Source organism: Triticum urartu, chromosome 1, assembly GCF_003073215.2.
Source record: "Triticum urartu cultivar G1812 chromosome 1, Tu2.1, whole genome shotgun sequence".
NCBI lineage: Eukaryota > Viridiplantae > Streptophyta > Magnoliopsida > Poales > Poaceae > Triticum > Triticum urartu.
Genome location: NC_053022.1, coordinates 526,537,928 through 526,561,281, shown reverse-complemented (window position 1 = coordinate 526,561,281; position 23,354 = coordinate 526,537,928). Strand labels below are relative to the sequence as shown.

Sequence of the window (23,354 nt, the reverse complement as noted above, 5' to 3'; positions counted from 1 at the left end):
TGTAGAGGACAGAACACTAGTATGTATATATCTATATAATCAACGTAGTGAAGATAATCATGAAGACATGTTGAGTTCGAAGCCAAACCAAATGTGAAGATATTGCAAGGTAACGCCATGAGTGAAACACTTCAAAATAGAACGTTTGGTGGTGGCGTTACCCACCGTATAGGAAGTATTAGACCCAGACACGGCGCACAATTATCGTGGCGCTCCGAAGTCAAATTCCACATTAATGTATTCACACTTAGAATGTATGTCTTCATTGATTGAAGATATACTTTACTTCGTGTGTTGCACATCTAAGTCATCAACATAAGTGTTAGGATGTGTGCCTGATCACAGGACATTTGAGGATTCCAAGATATTTAGCTCACACCGTAACTTGCAAAATCTTCTCATCCAAGGGCTTGGTGAAGATATCTGCCAATTGCTCTTCAGTGTTGACGTGTATGATATCAATATCTTCCTTCACAACATGATCTCTGAGAAAGTGATGACGAATTTCAATGTGCTTTGTCTTCGAGTGCTGAACTGGGTTGTTGGCAATCTTGATGGCGCTTTCGTTCTCGCAGTAGAGTGGCACTTGCTTCAGATGAATGCCATAGTCCTTTGAGTGTTTGCTTCATCCATAGAAGCTGAGCGCAGCAAGATCCAGCAGCAATGTATTCAGATTCAGCAGTGGAGAGAGATACACAGTTCTGCTTCTTTGAAGACCAACATACAAGTGATCGTCCCAGAAAGTGACATGTGCCTGATGTAGACTTGCGATCCACCTTGTCACCAGCATAATCAGCATCCGAGAATCCAACTAGATCAAACTCTGAGCCCTTTGGATACCATAATCCTAGTGTTGGGGTGTGAGCCAAATATCGAAGAATTCGCTTCACAGCTAAGTGATGCGATTCCTTTGGTGCCGCTTGGAATCGAGCACACATGCAAACACTAAGCATAATCATCTGGCCTAGATGCACATAGATAAAGTAAAGAACCAATCATGGAGCGGTATACCTTTTGATCGAACTCTTTACCATTGTCGTCAGGACCCAGATGATGCTTGGCTGGCATTGGCGTCGTGAAGCCTTTGCAGTCTTGCATACCGAACTTCTTCAGACAATCTTTGAGATACTTCTCTTGAGATATGAAGATGCCGTTGCGTTGCTGTCGTATTTGGAGACCGAGGAAGAACTTCAGCTCTCCCATCATGGACATCTGATATTGCTCTTGCATCATATATCCAAACTCTTCACTGTACTTCTGATTGGTGCAGCCGAAGATAATGTCATCCACATATATTTGGCACACAAATAGTTCACCATCATATGTCTTCGTGAAGAGAGTGGGGTCTAGGGAACCAGGTATGAAGCCTTTGCTCTTCAGGAAGTATTTGAGTGTGTCATACCAGGCCCGAGGGGCTTGTTTGAGGCCATACAGTGCCTTGTTGAGCTTGTATACCATGTCAGGATGTTTTGGATCTTCAAAGCCAGGCGGTTGTGCAACATACACTTCTTCTTCAATCTTGCCATTGAGAAAGGCACTCTTCACATCCATTTGATATAGAAGTATGTTATGATGATTTGCATAGGCCAGCAGTATGCGTATGCTTCAAGTCTAGCACAGGAGCAAATGTTTCATCGAAGTCAATGCCTTCCACTTGAGTATATCCTTGAGCAACGAGACGAGCTTTGTTTCTGACAACTTGACCATGCTCATCTTGCTTGTTGCGGTATATCCATTTGGTGCCTATTATTGCTTCGAGGATCAGGACGCTTAACCAGTTCCCATACATTATTCAGCTCAAACTGTTGAAGCTCTTCTTGCATAGCTTGAATCCATTCAGGTTCCATGAAGGCTTCTTCAACTTTCTTGGGTTCTGTTATTGAGACGAATGCGAAGTGCCCACAGAAATTTGCTAGCTGAGTTGCCCTTGAACGAGTGAGCGGACCGTGCATTGATGCTATCAATTATTCTCTCAATCTGCACTTCATTGGCAACACGAGGATGTACAGGGCGAAGGTTTTGCTCTTGCTGATCATTGTCATTGTTTAGTGGGATTGTCTTCAGGCTGAGCATTGTCTTCAGGTTGATCAGGTGCGGAGATGATAAGTTCCTCTTCAGGTTGAGCTTCAGAGGGTATGATTTCTCCGGTTCCCATAAGCTTGATTGATTCGCTGGATGGAACTTCATCTAGCATATTTGGGAGGTGCTCTCTTTGTGAACTGTTAGTCTCATCAAACCGCACATCCACTATTTTAACCACTTTATAATGAAAGAGATTGAAGACTCTGTAGGAGTGCGAATCCTTACATATCCAAGCATAAAACCCTCATGTGCTTTTGGTGCAAATTTTGAAGTGTGATGTGGATCCTTGATCCAGCACCTGGTGCCAAATACTCTGAAGTAACTGACATTTGGCTTCTTGCCAGTAAGGAGCTCATAAGATGTCTTGTTCAGAAGCTTGTGAAGATAAACATGATTGATTGTATGTCATGCAGTATCAATGGCTTCAGGCCAGAATTTTCTTGGAGTCTTGTATTCATCAAGCATCGTTCAGGCCATCTCAATGAGTGTTCTGTTCTTGCGTTCGACGACGCCATTCTGCTGTGGCGTGTACGGGGCTGAGAATTCATGTGTGATGCCCAAGGTATCAAGATATGTATCAAGGCCAGTGTTCTTGAATTCAGTGCCATTGTCACTTCTGATGTGTTTTATCTTGGCGCCAAAATTGTTCATAGCACGATTGGCGAAGCGTCTGAAGACATCCTGCACTTCAGTCTTGTAAAGGATTATGTGCACCCAAGTATATCTAGAGTAATCATCAACAATGACGAAGCCATAGAGGCAAGCAGTAGTAGTAAAAGTTGAGTAGTGAGTGGGGCCGAAAAGATCCATGTGGAGCAGTTCGAAGGGTTGAGTAGTAGTCATGATTGTCTTCGAAGGATGTTTTGCCCTTGTCATCTTCCCTACTTCACAGGCACCGCATAAGTGATCTTTATTGAACTTGACGCCCTTGATGCCTATGACATGCTTCTTCTTCGCAAGGGTGTGGAGGTTCCTCATGCCAGCATGCCCAAGCCTCCGATGCCAAAGCCAGCATTCTGAAGCTTTTGCAAGAAGACATATTGCAAGTTGTGGCCCTGCTGAGAAATCTACCACGTACAGATCATCTTTTCGATACCCTTCAAACACTAGAGACTTGTCAGATTCCATTAGTACTAGGAAACGATATTTTCCAAACATTACGATCATGTTCAAATCGCAAAGCATTGAGACAGACATTAAGTTGAAGCCAAGGGATTCAACAAGCATGACTTTATCCATGTGTTGATCCTTTGAGATTGCAACTCTACCTAGACCCAATACCTTACTTTTACCAGTGTCAGCAAATGTGATGTGGCTCTTGTCAGATGGACGTAAGGTTGAGTCCATAAGAAGGCTTCTTTTGCCAGTCATGTGATTTGTACACCCACTGTCAATAATCCATTCTGAAGACTTTGAAGACACTGGTGTCATACCCTACAGTGCAGTTAGGGGGATAGGCTTCACGAAGAGAATTGTGAAGCAAAAACATTTGACGAACTAGTGGGTTATGAAAACTTAGATCCAGATTAGGACTAATAGGGAGAGTAGCATGCGATTCAGGAACGAAGTACATAATGATGCCATTCGGGCATTTTATCTTGCGCCCTACAAGATTTTTAAGGTCCCCAGCAATAGCGTCAGAAGATTTTGTTTTTCTGCTGGAGACCTTTCCCTGCAAAAGAGAGTTAAGCTTTCTTAACCACCCACATCTTCAAGGGTGGCTTAGAAGCAATAAGTCTAAGTGCAGCATCTGAGAATTTTGGCTTTGAAGCCTTAGCAAACAGTCTTGCAGGTGGACAATAATACTCATAGGAATAAGCAGAATAATTTTTGGTCATATGAACATGATGGTTCGATGAACCGCTCTCATATTCATATGCCTGAGTATGGTTTCCCTGCAAAACATTTGCGTTAGTGTGACTCAGGTGAGTCCTCTGTTTGTATGAAGCCTTTGGACCGTATGAAGCCTTTGGTCTGAGGTTTGTCTTCTTCAAGTGAGGTGTCATGAGGACATTCACAGGAAGATTTTCCAGACACTTTTTCGGAACCCAGATCTTCTTCATAGGCGGTCCATTCCTGCAGTTAGTACCAATGTACCTGGCAAACACTTCACCATTCTGATTCTTAAACAGTTTATAGTTTGCATCAAAGGATTCATCAATAATAATGGGGTTAGCACATGTGAAGCCAGATAAATTGGATGGATCTGCTGAAGGTTCCTTTGCAGCAACCCATGTGGTTTTGGGGTACTGCTCAGGTTTCCAGTAAGAGCCATCTGCATTTATTTTCCTTACGAACCCAACACCCTCTTTCCTAGGGTTTCGGTTCAGAATCTGCTTCTTGAGGACATCACATAATGTCTGATGTCCTTTAAGACTTTTGTACATCCCCATTTCAAGCAATGTTTTCAACCTAGCATTCTCATCAGCAATAGCAGTGGTATCCTCAGCAGAGGGGTTAGTTACCACATCAACAGTTGAAGATATTGCAACAGCAGTAGCAGTGGAACATTCAGCAACAGAAGTAGCATTATCACACTCAATGCATTTAAGACATGGTGGTTCAAATCCTTCCTGAGCGGAACTGATCTGTTCGGCGCGAAGTGATTCGTTTTCCTTTTGAAGATCTTCATGAGCCGCTCTCAATTTCTCAAGTTCTTGCTTCCTTTGAAGATAATCATAGGAAAGCTTTTCATGAGTTGTTGAGAGAGTATCAAGACGATCTTCAAGTTCCTGATACTTAACGTGAAGATTTTTTATGTCTTCAATTAAGGATTCAAATCAAGTCATTTCAGCACCCAACAGATCATCGCTTCTGTCTAACAGTTTTTGAATATGTTCCATAGCTTTCTGTTGTTCAGTTACAATTTTAGCAAGTGTTTTGTAGCTGGGTTTTGAATCACAGTCAGAGTCATCGTCACTAGATGTTTGATAGCGAGTAGTGCGTGTGTTTACCTTGGCACCGCGTGCCATGAAGCAGTAGGTAGGAGTGGAGTCGTTCTTGTCATTTGCATCAGTGTCGGTGATGAAGTCATTGTCTTCAGTGTTGAAGATGGACTTGGCGACGTATGCTGTAGCCAGAGTAATGCCAGAATCAGACTCCTCCTCAGATTCCACCTCTGCCTCCTCAGAAGCGGACTCCTCCTCTGAATCCATTTCCTTGCCAACAAACGCACGTGCCTTGCCAGATGAGCTCTTCTTGTGTGATGAAGACTTTGAGGAAGACTTGGAAGAAGACTTTGAGTATTTCTTCTTCTTCTTCTTGTCGTCAGAATCATATTCCTTGCTCTTCTTCTTCCTTCTGTTCTCATTGTCCCACTGTGGACACTCAGAGATGAAGTGTCCAGTTTTCTTGCACTTGTGACATGTTTTCTTCTTGTAGTCATGAGCAGAAGCTTCATCATTCCTTGAGCTTGATCGTGAAGATTTTCTGAAGCCTTTCTTCTTGGTGAATTTTTGGAACTTCTTCACTAGCATTGCAAGTTCCCTTCCAATGTCTTCAGGATCATCAGAACTGCTGTCAGATTCTTCTTCAGATGAGGAAACAGCTTTTGCCTTCAAGGCACGAGTTCGCCCATAGTTTGGACCGTAGATATCTCTTTTCTTAGAAAGCTGGAACTCATGTGTGTTGAGCCTCTCAAGTATGTCGGACGGATCGAGTGTCTTGAAATCAGGACGTTCTTGAATCATCAGGGCTAGGATGTCAAACGAACTATCAAGTGATCTCAGCAGCGTCTTGACGATTTCATGTTTGGTGATCTCAGTGGCGCCGAGGGCTTGAAGTTCATTTGTGATGTCAGTGAGCCGGTCAAATGTGTGCTGGACATTCTCATTGTCATTTCGCTTGAAGCGGTTGAGGAGGTTGCGAAGAACACTGATTCTCTGATCTCTCTGGGTTGAGATGCCTTCATTGACCTTGGAGAGCCAGTCCCAGACCAGCTTGGATGTCTTCAAGGCACTCACACGACCATATTGTCCTTTTGTCAGATGACCACAGATGATATTTTTGGCAGTAGAGTCCAGTTGAGTGAACTTCTTGACATCAGCAGCAGTGACACCTTCTCCAGCCTTGGGAACGCCGTTCTCGACGACATACCATAGGTCGACATCAATGGCTTCAAGATGCATGCGCATCTTATTCTTCCAGTAGGGATATTCAGTTCCATCGAAGACGGGGCACGCAGCGGAGACTTTGATTATCCCTGCAGTCGACATAGCTAAAACTCCAGGTGGTTAAACCGAATCACACAGAACAAGGGAGCACCTCGCTCTGATACCAATTGAAAGTGCATTATATCGACTAGAGGGGGGTGAATAGGCGATTTTTATGAAAGTCTTCAAAACGTGGGAGTTATGAAGACAAACAGCGAAGATTTTGCCTATTACTATGCAGCGGAAGTTAGATTACACTAGGCAAGCCATGGTCAAGTATTCAATAGAGTGAAAGCACAAAGACAAACAGCTGCAGTGTAATAAGGATCAGGTAGGAAGAAGTTATGAAGCCAAACAGATCATACATTCACGTTGTGAAGACAAAAGATAGGAGCAAGCATGCAATGGCTTCACAATGAGTAACAATAAGAAAAAGGAAGTGAAGATGAAACCGGTGACTCGTTGAAGACAATGATGTGTTGGACCAGTTCTAGTTGCTGTGACAACTGTACGTCTGGTTGGAGCGGCTAGGTATTTAAACCTTAGGACACACAGTCCCGGACACCCAGTCCTGAACACGCAGCTCAGGACACCAAGTCCTCACCGTATTCTCCTTGAGCTAAGGTCACATAGTCCTCGCCCAATCACTCTAGTAAGTCTTCAAGGTAGACTCCCAAACCTTCACAGACTTCGTTCAATGGCAATCCACAATGTTTCTTGGATGCTCTGAATGCGACGCCTAACCGTCTGGAGGATTCACAGTCCTCAAGTGCAATAAGTCTTCAGATCACACAGACAAGAAGACTTAAGTGATGCCCAATGTTCTCTGGCTCTGGGTGGTTAGGGCTTTTCTCCTCGCTAGGAATTTTCTCTCAAAGGCTTCGAGGTGGGTTGCTCTCAAACGACAAAAGCCGTGCACTGAAATCTGAGCAGCCAACCGTTTATGGTTGTAGGGGGTGGGCTATTTATAGCCACTTGGCAACCCGACCTGATTTGTCCGAAATGACCCTGGGTCACTAAGGAACTGACACGTGTCTCAACGGTCAGATTTCAAACTCTCATGGCAAATTTACTTGGGCTACAAGCAAAGCTGACTTGTCCGGCTCTGGACAAGATTCGCTCTCATTGTCTTCACTCGAAGACATAGGTTTTTGGTTTAGGCATCACTTCAGTCATTCTGACTGGTTCTCCTGGACCCCACTTAACAGTACGGTGGTTCCTATGACTCAACACAAAAGAAAAAGAACTATGAAAGATCTAAGTCTTCGAGCTCCATAGGCTTCATAACGTGTCTTCTTTTGTCATAGTCTTCAATGTGAATATCTTCATATACCACCTTTGGCTTCAATGTCTTCATACATTTTTAGGGGTCATCTCTGGTAGTAAAACCGAATCAATGAGGGACTTCTACCTGTGTTATCCTGCAATTCTCACAAACACATTAGTCCCTCAACTAGGTTTGTCGTCAATACTCCAAAACCAACTAGGGGTGGCACTAGATGCACTTACAAATTGGCTCCTGGCAGCATATACAGTTGGGAAGAACTTGATCGAGTGTTTGTTAGGACCTTTTGAAGGCACTTGCAAAAGGCCGGCAGGGTTGACAGAAAAGCAGTGTTGTGTCCAAAAACCGAATGAAACTTTGAGGGACTATATCCAGAGATGGATCATGTTGCACCATACAGTGGAGAATGTGTCAGATCAGCAAGCAATTTGTGCCTTCAAGGAAGGCGTTAAGTATCGGGAATTGAACCTAAAATTCGGTCGGATAGGAGATATGACTCTGACTCGGATGATGGAGATCGCCACCAAATATGCCAATGGTGAAGAGGAAGACCAACTCCGGAGTGGCAAACACAAAACAGTCGCCCAAGAAACCGGAGGAGGGAATTCCAGTTGGAAACAGAAGCGAAAAGCTAAACCAGCTGCTCCTGATGAAGCTTTAGCTGTTGCCCAAGGAAAGTTCAAGGGAAAACCCAAAGGGTCCTAGAATCCCAAGAAAGTTAAGGATAAAGATGGGAATGATGTGTTGGATTTACCGTGCCATATTCATACCAAGAAAGATGAAGAGGGGAACATCATTTACCCTAAACACACCACTCGACGGTGTCGTTTCCTGATTCAGCAGTTCCGAGAGAAACAACCCCAGGAAAAGGAAAAGAAGTCGGACGGAGGTGAGGATAGGGAAGAAGATGATGACGGCTTTCCCAATGTCAAACTACGCTGATGATTTTTGCTGATGTTGAAAGCAAAAGTCGATTGAAGGTTATTAACAGGGAGGTGAACATGGTTGCTCCGGCAACACCCAGTTATCTGAAGTGGTCCCAGACTTCCATCACATTCGACCAGTCAGACCACCCAGCACATATAGCCACCCCTGGAAGGCAAGCACTGGTGGTCGACCCAGTAGTCGAAGGCACCTGACTGACTAAAGTGCTGATGGATGGTGGCATCGGCTTGAATATTCTTTATGCTGAAACCTTGGAGGGAATGGGTATTCCGATGTCCAAGCTGAGTGAAAGCAACATGAGTTTCCACGGTGTTATACCTGGCAAGAAAGCTCAGTCACTCGGCCAGATCACACTTGATGTGGTTTTCGGTGATTCCAAGAATTACCGCAAGGAAAAGTTGATGTTTGAGGTAGTGGATTTCAAGAGTGCTTAGCATGCCATCCTGGGGAGATCCGCTTATGCACGTTTTATGACTCGACCATGTTACGTGTATCTCAAATTGAAGATGTCTGGTCCCAAAGGAGTAATCACTGTCACTGGCAATCGACAGAAAGCAGAAGAGTGCTTCCAGAAGGGCTCAAAAATTGCCGATGCACAGATGGCAGTAGTGGAACTAGAAGAGTACCAGAAAAATACAGATCCGAGTGATTTACTGCGAGCCAAGAAGCCTACCTCAAAGTCCGCATTTCAGTCGTCAGGGGAAATGAAGCCGATTCATATCCACCCGACTGATCCCAATGCTGCTCCGACCCATATCTCGTCAACACTTGACAACAAATAGGAAGAAGCGCTCATCAAGTTCCTCCGTGAGAACTGGGACATCTTTGCATGGAAACCCTCTGACATGCCAGGTGTACCCAGGGGACTGGCTGAGCATCGTTTGCGAGTCGACCCGAAAGTAAAAGCAGTCAAGGACCATCTTCGACGGTCTGCCGTCCACAAGAGAAAAGCAATTGGCGAAGAAGTGGCTCGGCTCCTGGCAGCTGAGTTCATCTGAGAGATTTACCACTCCGAGTGGCTCACCAATGTTGTCATGGTCCCTAAGAAGGATGATTCACTTCCCATGTGCATTGACTTCAAGCATATCAATCGGGCCTGCCCGAAAGATCATTTTCCTCTCCCTCGCATCGACCAAATAGTCGACTCGACTGCGGGGTGTGAGCGTTTGTCCTTTTTGGATGCTTATTCCGGGTATCATATGATCCATCTGTATGGACCCGATGAGATAAAAACAGCTTTCATCACCCCATTTGGGTGCTTCTGTTATGTCACTATGCCATTCGGCTTGAAGAGCGCTGGAGCCACATTCATGTGGATGATTCAGAAGTGTTTACTCACTCATATCAGTCGGAATGTGGAAGCATACATGGATGACATTGTAGTCAAGTCATGTAAAGGTTCCGACCTACTGGCTGACCTTGCTGAAACTTTTGCCAACCTCAGAAGGTGTGATATCAAGCTTAATCCATCAAAGTGCATGTTCGGAGTTCCAGGTGGAAAATTACTCGGTTTTCTCATTTCCGAACGAGGGATCGACGCTAACCTAGAGAAAGTAGGTGCCATACTCCGGATGAAATGCCCTGTGCGTGTGCATGATGTCCAGAAGCTTACTGGTTGTTTGGCCGCTCTAAGTCGATTCATTTCTCGCCTCGGTGAAAAGGCACTGCCTCTTTACCGACTAATGAAGAAGTCAGATAAGTTCGAGTGGACTCCTGAAGATGATGCAGCATTTGCAGAGCTTAAAGCCCTGCTTTCCACCCAGCCGGTGCTTGTTGCCCCAATCAGCAAAGAGCCTTTACTGCTTTACATTGCAGCCACTGGACAAGTTGTCAGTACAGTACTTACGGTCGAGCGGGAAGAAGAAGGAAAAGCTTACAAAGTTTAGCGCCCAGTATATTATGTCTCTGAAGTTTTGACTCCATCAAAGCAAAGATATCCACATTATCAGAAGCTTGTTTATGGGATTTATATGACCACGAAGAAGGTTGCACACTACTTCTCCGACCACTCCATTACAGTCGTCAGCGACGCTCCATTATCAGAAATTCTGAACAACAGAGATGCAACTGGTCGAGTGGCAAAGTGGGCGATTGAACTCCTTCCCTTACATATCAAGTTCGAGGCAAAGAAAGCTATCAAGTCCCAAGCAATAGCAGATTTCCTCGCCGAGTGGATCGAACAGCAACTGCCGACTCAAGTTCACTCGGAGCACTGGACCATGTTCTTTGATGGTTCCAAGATGCTGAATGGTTCCGGTGCTGGGGTGGTACTGGTATCCCCCCGAGGAGACAAGCTCAGATATGTCCTTCAAATTCACTTTGATTCCTCCAATAATGAAGCAGAATATGAATCGCTCTTGTATGGGTTGCGTATGTCCATCTCACTCGGCGTCTGTCGCCTCATGGTCTATGGCGACTCAGATTTGGTAGTCAATCAAGTGATGAAGGAGTGGGACGTCAGAAGCCCAGCCATGACTGGCTACTGCAACACGGTGAGGAAGTTGGAAAATAAGTTTGAGGGGTTAGAGCTCCATCATATCCCCCGACTGAAAAATTAAGCAGTCGATGATCTGGCAAATATAGGCTCCAAGAGAGAAGCCATTCCCAGTAATGTGTTCCTAGAGCATATTCATGCACCCTCGGTTCAAGAAGATCCCTTCACTAAAGAGCCCCCACAGCCGAAGAGTGCCACCGATCCGACTGAAATCGAGATTCCAGCCGTGGTCGACTTGATCATGGAAGTTTTGGTCATCACCCCCGATTGGACGGTACCATATATCGCATACATTCTTAGAAGAGAACTCCCAGAAGATGAAGAAGAGGCTCGACAGATCGTCCATCGATCTAAGGGCTTCACCGTGATAAGAGGACAGTTGTTCAGAGAAAGTGTGACTGGAGTTTGCCAGAAATGCATAACACCTGAAGAAGGTCGAGTGATCCTCAATGATATCCACTCGGGGACCTGTGGTCACCACGCGTCCTCTCGGACCATTGTGGCCAAAGCATACCGAGCGAGATTTTACTGGCCTCGAGCAAATGAGATGGCACAAGAAATAGTTGACAAGTGTGAAGGTTGTCAGTTCTACTCCAACATGTCTCACAAGCCTGCGTCAGCCCTGAAAACCATTCCACTCATCTGGCCTTTTGCTATTTGGGGATTGGATATGGTTGGACCTTTGAGGACTGGCAGGAGTAGATTCACTCATGTGCTTGTAGCAGTTGACAAGTTCACCAAATGGATTGAAGCCAAGCCTATCAAGAACCTTGATGGCAGTACTGCCGTTAGCTTCATCAGAGAGATAACATTCAGATATGGTGTTCCCCACAGCATCATCACTGACAACGGATCAAACTTTGATTCTGATGAGTTCAGGACTTTTTGTGCTTCACAGGGTACTCGAGTCGACTATGCCTCGGTCGCTCACCCCTAGTCGAATGGACAGGCTGAAAGGGCAAATGGATTGATTCTCAAAGGACTGAAACCTCGACTAATGCGTGACCTCAAACACGCAGCAGGAGCCTGGGTCGATGAACTTCCATCAGTATTATGGGATTGAGGACGACTCCCAATCGGTCGACTGGCAGAACCCCGTTTTTCTTGGTTTATGGAGCCGAAGCTGTACTTCCAAGTGACTTGCTCCACAATGCACCCCGAGTCGAGCTTTTTACAGAGGAAGAAGCAGAACAAGCGCGACAAGATGCAGTTGACCTCCTTGAAGAAGAATGAGAGATGGCCTTGATCCGATCAACCATTTATCAGCAAGATCTATGCCGATTCCATGCCAGAAATGTGAGGGGTCGAGCATTTCAAGAGGGAGACTTAGTTCTCCGAGTGGATCAACAGAAACCACAAAAGCTTGCTCCCTCTTGGGAAGGTGATACGTCTCCAACGTATCTATAATTTTTGATTTCTCCATGCTATATTATCTACTGTTTTGGACTATATTGGGCTTTATTTTCCACTTTTATATTATTTTTGGGACTAACCTATTAACCGGAGGCCCAGCCCAGAATTGCTGTCTTTTTGCCTATTTCAGTGTTTCGAAGAAACGGAATATCAAACGGAGTCCAAACGGAATAAAATCTTCGGGAATGTGATTTTCTCACCAAACGTGATCCAGGAGACTTGGACCCTGCTCCAAAGAGGCGGTCACGAGGGTGGGGGGTGCGCCCCCCTAGGGCGTGCCCCCTGCCTTGTGGCCCCCTTGGTGCTCCACCGACGTACTTCGTCCTCCTATATATACACACGTACCCCCAAACGATCAGAACAGGAGCCAAAAACCTAATTCCACCGCCGCAACTTTCTGTATCCACGAGATCCCATCTTGGGGCCTGTTCCGGAGCTTCGCCAGAAGAGGGCCGTCATCATGGAGGGCTTCTACATCATCCTAGCCTCTCCGATGAAGTGTGAGTAGTTTACCTCAGACCTTCGGGTCCATAGTTAGTAGCTAGATGGCTTCTTTTCTCTCTTTGAATCTCAATACAAAGTTCTCCCCCTCTCTTGTGGAGATCTATTCGATGTAATCTTCTTTTTGCGGTGTGTTTGTTGAGACCGATGAATTGTGGGTTTATGATCAAGTCTATCTATGAATAATATTTGAATCTTCTCTGAATTCTTTTATGTATGATTGGTTATCTTTGCAAGTCTCTTCGAATTATCCGTTTGGTTTGGCCAACTAGATCGGCAGTTCTTGCCATGGGAGAAGTGCTTAGCTTTGGGTTCGATCTTGCGGTGTCCTTACCCAGTGACAGAAGGGGCAGCAAGGCACGTATTGCATCGTTGCCATCGAGGATAACAAGATGGGGTTTATTTCATATTGCATGAATTTATCTCTCTACATCATGTCATCTTGCTTAAGGCGTTACTCTGTTTTTAACTTAATACTCTAGATTCATGCTTGATAGCGGTCGATGAGTGGAGTAATAGTAGTAGATGCAAAATCGTTTCGATGTACTTGTCACGGACGTGATGCCTATATACATGATCATGCCTAGATATTCTCATAACTATGCTCAATTCTGTCAATTGCTCAACAGTAATTTGTTCACCCATCGTAGAATACTTATGCTCTTGAGAGAAGCCACTAGTGAAACCTATGGCCCCCGGGTCTATTCTCATCATATCAATCTCCATCACTTTAATCTTGCTTTGCCTTTTACTTTGCCTTTACTTTTTTACTTTGCATCTTTATACCAAAAATACCAAAAATATTATATCTATCAGATCTCACTCTCGTAAGTGACCGTGAAGGGATTGACAACCCCTAATCACGTTGGTTGTGAGTAGCTATCGTTTTGTGCAGGTACGAGGGACTTGAGTGTGGCCTCCTACTGGATTGATACCTTGGTGCTCAAAAACTGAGGGAAATACTTACGCTACTCTGCTGCATCATCCCTTCCTCTTCGGGGAAAACCAATGCAAGCTCAAGACGTAGCAAGAAGGATTTCTGGCACCGTTGCCGGGGAGTCTACGCAAAAAGTCAACATACCAAGTACCCATCACAACCCCTATCTCTCAGATTACATTATTTGCCATTTGCCTCTCGTTTTCCTCTCCCCCCAATTCACCCTTGCCGTTTTATTCGCCCTCTCTCTCTTTCCTCCCTCTCTATTTGCCTCTTTTGCCTGCTTGCTTTTTGTTTTCCCGTGTGTTAGATTGCTTGTTTGTCGCGATGGCTCAAGATACTACTAAATTGTGTGACTTGACCAATACCAACAAGAATGATTTCCTTAGCACTCCGATTGCTCCTCTTACCGATGCTGAATCTTGTGAAATTAATACTGCTTTGTTGAATCTTGTTATGAAAGATCAATTTGCCGGCCTTCCTAGTGAAGATGCTGCTACTCATCTGAATAACTTCGTTGATTTATGTGATATGCAAAAGAAAAAAGATGTCAATAATGATGTCGTTAAATTTAAGCTATTTCCTTTTTCGCTTAGAGATCGTGCTAAAGCTTGGTTTTCGTCTTTACCTAAGAATAGTATTGATTCATGGAACAAGTGCGAAGATGCTTTTATCTCTAAGTATTTTCCTCCCGCTAAGATCATCTCTCTTAGAAACGATATTATGAACTTTAAACAACTTGATCATGAACATGTTGCACAAGCTTGGGAGAGAATGAAATTAATGATACGTAATTGCCCTACTCATGGTTTGAATTTGTGGATGATTATACAAATTTTTTATGCCGGATTGAATTTTGCTTCTAGAAATATTTTAGATTCAGCCGCGGGAGGCACTTTTATGGAAATCACTTTAGGAGATGCTACTAAAATCCTAGATAATATTATGGTTAATTATTCTCAATGGCATACTGAAAGACCTTCTAATAAAAAAGTGCATGCGATAGAAGAAATTAATGTGTTGAGTGGAAAGATGGATGAACTTATGAAATTATTTGCTACTAAGAGTGTTTCTTCTGATCCTAATGATATGCCTTTGTCTACTTTGATTGAGAATAACAATGAATCTATGGATGTGAATTTTGTTGGTAGGAATAATTTTGGTAACAATGCTTATAGAGGGAATTTTAATCCTAGGCCATATCCTAGTAATCCTTCTAATAATTATGGAATTCCTACAACAACTCTTATGGAAATTATAATAAGATGCCCTCTGAATTTGAGAATAGTGTTAAAGAGTTTATGAATTCACAAAAGAATTTTAATGCTTTGCTTGAAGAGAAATTGCTTAAAGTTGATGAATTGGCTAGAAACGTTGATAGAATTTCTCTTGAGGTTGATTCTTTAAAGCTTAGATCTATTCCTCCTAAGCATGATATCAATGAGTCTCTCAAAGCCTTGAGAATTTCCATTGATGAGTGCAAGGAAAGAACCGCTAGGATGCGTGCTTCCAAAGATGCCTTTATTAAAGCATGTTCCTCCAATTCCTATGAAAATCAAGATGAAGATATAAAAGTTATTGATGTGTCCCCTATTAAATCTTTGTTTTGCAATATGAATCTTGATGAAACTGAATATGATGTTCCTTTACCTAAAAGGCGTTCTAAAAATTCAGAGTATTTAGATCTTAATGATGAAATTGATGAAAGTGGGATTGAAAGAAATAAAAATATAGATGTTGATAAACCCACTATATTGGATTTCAAGAAATTTAATTATGAAAGTTTCTCTTTAATTGATTGTATTTCCTTGTTGCAATCCGTGCTAAATTCTCCACATGCTTATAGTCAAAATAAAGCCTTCACCGAACATATTGTTGATGCCTTGATGCAATCTTATGAAGAAAAACTTGAATTGAAAGTTTCTATCCCTAGAAAACTCTATGATGAGTGGGAACCAACTATTAAAATTAAAATTAAAGATCATGAGTTTTATGCTTTGTGTGATTTGGGTGCTAGTGTCTCTACTATTCCCAAGACTTTGTGTGATTTGCTAGATTTCTGTAATTTTGATGATTGCTCTCTAAACTTGCATCTTACGGATTCCACTATTAAGAAACCTATGGGAAGGATTAATGCTGTCCTTATTGTTGCAAATAGGAATTATGTGCTCGTAGATTTCATTGTTCTTGATATAGATTGCAATCCTTCTTGCCCTATTATTCTTGGTAGACCTTTCCTTAGAACGGTTGGTGAGATTATTTATTTGAAGGAAGGGAATATTAGATTTCAATTTCCATTAAAAAAGGGCATGGAACACTTTCCAAGAAAGAAAATAAAATTACCATATTAAACTATCATGAGAGCCACTTATGGATTGCCTACCAAAGATGGCAATACCTAGATCTATCCTCGCTTTTATGCCTAGCTAGGGGCGTTAAACGATAGCGCTTGTTGGGAGGCAACCCAATTTTATTTTTATTCCTTGATTTTTTCTCCTCCTTAGTAATAAATAAATTATTTATCCTCTGTTTTGGTTGTGTTTTTGTCTTTAATTAGTGTTTGTGCCAAGTAGAACCGTTGGGAAGACTTGGGGAAAGTCTTGTTGAACTTGTTGTAAAAAATAGAAACTTTAGCGCTCACGAGAACTGCTATCATTTTTATTTGAAGAGTGATATTTAGTTAATTATTTGAATATGATTAATAGATAAATTCCTCACGTCCAGCAATTTATTTTAGAATTTTTGGGGTTCCAGATCTTGTGCTAGCTACAGATTACTACAGACTGTTCTGTTTTTGACAGATTCTGTTTTTCGTGTGTTGTTGGCTTATTTTGATGAATCTATGGCTAGTAAAATAGTTTATAATACATAGAGAAGGTGGAATAAAGTAGGTTTAACACCAATATAAATAAATAATGAGTTCATTATAGTACCTTGAAGTGGTCTTTTGTTTTCTTTCGCTAACGGAGCTCACGAGTTTTCTATTTTGAGTTTTGTGTTGTGAAGTTTTCAAGTTTTGGGTGAATTCTTTTGATGGATCATGGAACAAGGAGTGGCAAGAGCCTAATCTTGGGGATGCCCATGGCACCCCCAAGATAATCCAAGGACACCAAGAAGTCAAAGCTTGGGGATGCCCCGGAAGGCATCCCCTCTTTCGTCCACTTCCATCGGTAATTTACTTGGAGCTATATTTTTATTCACCAACATGATATGTGTTTTGCTTGGAGCGTCTTGTATTATTTGTGTCTTTGTGTCTTAGTATGCCACAATCATCCTTGCTGTACACACCTTTTGAGAGAGCCATACATGAATTAGAATTTGATAGAATACTCTATGTGCTTCACTTATATCTTTTGAGCTAGTTAATTTTGCTCTATGTGCTTCACTTATATCTTTTGAGCATTATAATTTTGCTCTATGTGCTTCACTTAAATCTTTTAGAGCACGGTGGTGGATTTGTTTTAAAGAAACTATTGATCTCTCATGCTTCACGTAAATTATTTCGAGAGACACTTAATAGCATGGTAATTTGCTTAATAATATGCTTGGTATTCAAGATTTGTGAAACTTTCTTTTGAGTGTGTTGAATACTTAGAAAAGATTGAAGCTTGATAATTGTTTTGAGATATGGAGGTGATAATATTAAAGTCATGCTAGTTGAGTAGTTGTGAATTTAAAGAATACTTGTGTTAAAGTTTGTGATTCCCGTAGCATGCACGTATGGTGAACCGTTATGTGATGAAGTCGGAGCATGATTTATTTATTGATTGTCTTCCTTATGAGTGGCGGTCGGGGACGAGCGATGGTCTTTCCCTACCAATCTATCCCCCCTAGGAGCATGCGCGTAATACTTTGCTTTGATAACTTCTAGATTTTTGCAATAAGTATATGAGTTCTTTATGACTAATGTTGAGTCCATGGATTATATACACTCTCACCCTTCCACCTTTGCTAGCCTCTCTAATACCGCGCACCTTTCGCCGGTATCATACACCTACCATATACCTTCCTCAAAACAGCCACCATACCTACATATTATGGCATTTCCATAGCCATTCCGAGATATATTGCCATGCAACTTTCCACCATCTAGTTCATCATGACACACTCCATCATTGTCATATTGCATATCCCGGTACACCGCCGGAGGCATTCATATAGAGTCATATTTTGTTCTAAGTATTGAGTTGTAAGAAAAATAAAAGTGTGATGATCATCATTATTAGAGCATTGTCACAGTGAGGAAAGAATGATGGAGACTATGATTCCCCCATAAGTCGGGATGAGACTCCGGACGAAAAATAATAAATAAAAGAGGCCGAAGAAGCCCAAATAAAAAGAGGCCATAAAAAAAGAGAAAGGCCCAACCAAAAAAAATATAAATAAAAAAAATGAGAGAAAAAGAGAGAAGGGACAATGTTAATATCCTTTTACCACACTTGTGCTTCAAAGTAGCACCATGATCTTCATAGTAGAGAGTCTCTCATGTTATCACTTTCATATACTAGTGGGCATTTTTCATTATAGAACTTGTCTTGTATATTCCGATGATGGGCTTCCTCAAATTTCCCTAGGTCTTCATGAGCAAGCAAGTTGGATGCACACCCACTTAGTTTCTTTTTGAGCTTTCATATACTTATAGCTCTAGTGCATCCGTTGCATGGCAATCCCTACTCACTCACATTAATATCTATTGATGGGCATCTCCATAGCCCATTGATACGCCTATTTGATGTGAGACTCTCTTCTCCTTTTTGTCTTCTCCACAACCACCATTCTATTCCACCTATAGTGCTATATCCATGGCTCACGCTCATGTATTGTGTGAAGATTGAAAAAGTTTTGAAAAAGTTAGAGTATGAAACAATTGCTTGGCTTGTCATCGGGGTTGTGCATGATTTAAATATTTTGTGTGGTGAAGATAGAGCATAGCCAGACTATATGATTTTGTAGGGATAACTTTCTTTGGCCATGTTATTTTGAGAAGACATAATTGCTTTATTAGTATGCTTGAAGTATTATTATTTTTTATGTCAATATAAACTTTTGTCTTGGATCTTTCTAATCTGAATATTCATACCACATTTAAGAAGATTTGCATTGAAATTATGCCAAGTAGCACTCCACATCAAAAATTCTCTGTTTATCATTTACCTACTCGAGGACGAGCATGAATTAAGCTTGGGGATGCCTGATACGTCTCCAACGTATCTATAATTTTTGATTGCTCCATGCTATATTATCTACTGTTTTGGACTATATTGGGCTTTATTTTCCACTTTTATATTATTTTTGGGACTAACCTATTAACCGGAGGTCCAGCCCAGAATTGCTGTTTTTTTGCCTATTTCAGTGTTTCGAAGAAACGAAATATCAAGCGGAGTCCAAACGGAATAAAATCTTTGGGTACATGATTCTCTCACCGAACGTGATCCAGGAGACTTGGACCCTGCTCCAAGGAACAAAAGAGGCGGTCACGAGGGTGGGGGGCGCCCCCCTAGGGCGCGCCCCCTGCCTCGTGGGCCCCTCGGTGCTCCACCGATGTACTTCTTCCTCCTATATATACACACGTACCCCCAAACGATCAGAACAGGAGCCAAAAACCTAATTCCACCGCCGCAACTTTCTGTATCCACGATATCCCATCTTGGGGCCTGTTCCGGAGCTCCGCCGGAAGAGGGCCGTCATCACGGAGGGCTTCTACATCATCCTAGCCTCTCCGATGAAGTGTGAGTAGTTTACCTCAGACCTTCAGGTTCAAAGTTAGTAGCTAGATGGCTTATTTTCTCTCTTTGAATCTCAATACAAAGTTCTCCCCCTCTCTTGTGGAGATCTATTCGATGTAATCTTCTTTTTGCGGTGTGTTTGTTGAGACCGATGAATTGTGGGTTTATGATCAAGTCTATCTATGAATAATATTTGAATCTTCTCTGAATTCTTTTATGTATGATCGGTTATCTTTGCAAGTCTCTTCGAATTATCCGTTTGGTTTGGCCAACTAGATCGGCAGTTCTTGCCATGGGAGAAGTGCTTAGCTTTGGGTTCGATCTTGCGGTGTCCTTACCCAGTGACAGAAGGGGCAGCAAGGCACGTATTGCATCGTTGCCATCGAGGATAACAAGATGGGGTTTATTTCATATTGCATGAAATTATGTCTCTACATCATGTCATCTTGCTTAAGGCGTTACTCTGTTTTTAACTTAATACTCTAGATGCATGCTTGATAGCGGTCGATGAGTGGAGTAATAGTAGTAGATGCAAAATCGTTTCGATGTACTTGTCACGGACGTGATGCCTATATACATGATCATGCCTAGATATTCTCATAACTATGCTCAATTCTGTCAATTGCTCAACAGTAATTTGTTCACCCACCGTAGAATACTTATGCTCTTGAGAGAAGCCACTAGTGAAACCTATGGCCCCCGGGTCTATTCTCATCATATCAATCTCCATCACTTTAATCTTGCTTTGCTTTTTTACTTTGCCTTTACTTTTTTACTTTGCATCTTTATACCAAAAATATTATATCTATCAGATCTCACTCTCGCAAGTGATCGTGAAGGGATTGACAACCCCTAATCGCGTTGGTTGCGAGTAGCTATCGTTTTGTGCAGGTACGAGGGACTTGGGCGTGGCCTCCTACCGGATTGATACCTTGGTTCTCAAAAACTGAGGGAAATACTTACGCTACTCTGCTGCATCATCCCTTCCTCTTCGGGGAAAACCAACGCAAGCTCAAGACGTAGCAGAAGGCCCCTTTAAAGGATCGAGAAGAGGTGTCTAGAGGGGGGGGGGGGGGATTAGACACTAAGTACCAAAAGTTGCAGTTTTTAATTTCTTTAAGTTGAAGTGGAGCTTTGGCACAAGTTTAACAAACACAATACATATCAAGCAAGCATGCAAAGAGTATATGAGTAGCGGAAAGTAAAGCATGCAACTTGCAAGAATGTAAGAGGAAGGGTTTGGAGAATTCAAACGCAATTGGAGACACAGATGTTTTTGTCGTGGTTCCGATAGGTGGTGCTATCATACATCCACGTTGATGGAGACTTCAACCCATGATGGGTAACGGTTGCGCAAGTCCACGGAGGGCTCCACCCACGAAGGGTCCACGAAGAAGCAACCTTGTCTATCCCATCATGGCCATCGCCCACGAAGGACTTGCCTCACTAGCGGTAGATCTTCACGAAGTAGGCGATCTCCTTGCCCTTACAAACTCCTTGGTTCAACTCCACAATCTTGTAGGAGGCTCCCAAGTGACACCTAGCCAATCTAGGAGACACCACTGTAACGCCCCAGATATACTTTCCCAATTTGTACTCCAACTCTTGCCGTTTCCGGCATTAAGTTATATTTATTTCTCGGGTTCGGGTCTTTGTCTCCGTGTGTTGTTTTTCTTTTTCGTGCATATCTTATCATGTCATCTCGTGCATTGCATTTGCATACATATTCATCTCATGCATTCGAGCATTTTCCCCGTTGTCCGTTTTGCATTCCGGTGCTTCGTTCTCCTCCGATGGCCATTTCTAGCTTTCTTTCGTGTGTGGGGATTAAACATTTCCGGATTGGACCGGGACTTGCCAAGCGGCCTTGGTTTACTACCGGTAGACCGCCTGTCAAGTTTCGTATCATTTGGACTTCGTTTGATACTTCAACGGTTAACCGAGGGACCGAAAAGGCCTCATGTGTGTTGCAGCCCAACACCCCCCAAATTTGGCCCAAAACCCACCAAACTCTGCTCCATCGTCTCGGTCGTTCGATCACGATCGTGTGGGCGAAAACCGCACCTCATTTGGACTCTCCTAGCTCCCTCTATGCCTATATATAGACCCCCTCCTCCAAATCCCGGATCCCCTCGTCTCAAACCCTAGCTAAAAAAAAACAGCTCCCAGCCACCGACGGACACGTCCGCCGGCGCCCCCGACCACTCCGGTGCCGCCACGTGGCAGGCGCACCTCCTCGCCGCTGCCGGCCCGCAAGGCCCGCCGCGGGGCCTCCGCGCCGCCTCCCGGCCCACGTCGCCCGCCGCCCGCGTCCCGGCGCCCGCCGCTTCCTTCTCCGACTCTGGCAGCCCGCGCCACCGCGAGCGCCATCGCCGGAGCTCGCCGCTCCACCGCGCCCGACCTCGCCTCCGGCCGCATCGCAGCCCCGCGCCACGCCGCGACTCCGCCGGGGCTCCTCATCGCCGGCCGCGCCGCCCCGGCGTCCTCCCCGCGCCGCCCCGGCGTCCTTCTCCGGTCTCCTTCCTCCACGCCGGCCGCCGCCGCGGCCATTTCCGGCGACCTCGGACCGGACTGCTATAGTAACCGCACCCGGTGAACAGTGTTTGCTACAGTAGCCGGATCTAGATCTGGGTTGACCCCTCTCCCCCGAAACCCTAATTCCCAGTTTTTTTTGCATTCTTTGTCGCATCATAACCTTGCATCCGTGGCTCCGTTTTGGGCATATGATATATCAAAATCTTCGCCTCGACATGTACATCATTTCATTCCATTGCATCATTTGTATTTGAGGTCATCTTGTTGCCCAAAATGCTGTTAGAAGGAGGCTTCGTGAGTTAAATTGCAGATCCGTTAGTTCCTCATGCACTTTTGTCATTTTTTCCATGTTTAATTCGTGAGTGATATGCCTGTGCCCCTTTGGGATGAATTGTTAAGCATTTTGTCTTCTTTCCAGATGTGCCACCCATGCATTTTTAGGATGTGTGTGTTGTCTTGTGCAAGCTTGCGAAGAGAGGTACCTGAGATTGCTGTTTTCAGGGACTTAGTGATTTTCACTAAGTCTGGGATATTTTAGTTCATGGTGCTATATGTCCAGCTTGTTTCCTAGTGATCCGTGCCTCTTTTGAGGATGATCAGTAGGGGAGTTTTGATATTTATGTTATGCTCTATCCATCCATGTCTTTGTTTGCATATGTGGAGTGCCCTAGGTTGACTCAATCGAGCTCAACTTTTGCTTCGTTGTTAATCTGGGCAGATCGTCAACTTGTTTGCGATTTTGCCGATGCTATTGTTAGTGATCCATGCATGCTATGCCATTGTTCTTGCCATGTGTAGCTAGCATATTGTGCCTTCTTGCTGGATATATGCTTTCCTTGCCATGACTTGCACCGTAGTGAGTGCATCGAGCTCGTTTACATGCCTTCGTGAGTCAAATTTCTGCATGTCTCAGTTTTCACTAAGTCTGAAAACTGATTGTGTTCGAGCTATGTTCGTGAGCTCGGTAGAGTATTTTGTGAACACTTTTGGCCCCAGGTCACTTTGGGTATTTTGTTAAGATTGTTGAGTAGCTCCATGCCATGTTCTTACTTGTCATGGTCAGGTTTCGTTTCATGTTGTTTTGCTGCTCCGAAGAGGGCTTCGTGATCTGAAATTTCAGGCTAGTGTTAATTTCACCAAGTCTGGAATCTGTTTTGCGTTTGCGTTTTTGCCATGCTTTTTTGAACCTCTTAATGGATGAATTTGCCTATGGCTCAGTGCTAGTGTTTTGTTAAACATCTTGTGTACATCACTGCCATGCATTTTGTTTTCATGATTGGTGGAT

The 23,354-nt window shown here is 43.5% G+C and overlaps 1 protein-coding gene across 1 annotated transcript in view; it reads right to left on the bottom strand.

Moving 5' to 3' along the window:
• Positions 1 to 11,303, bottom strand: part of LOC125533051 — a 38,152-nt gene extending 26,849 nt beyond the window's left edge. The window contains exon 1 of the mRNA XM_048696847.1: positions 11,250 to 11,303. Within this exon, the coding sequence (XP_048552804.1) occupies positions 11,250 to 11,303 (54 nt within the window). The remainder of the gene's footprint in view (positions 1 to 11,249) is intronic.
• Positions 11,304 to 23,354: the final 12,051 nt, after the last annotated feature.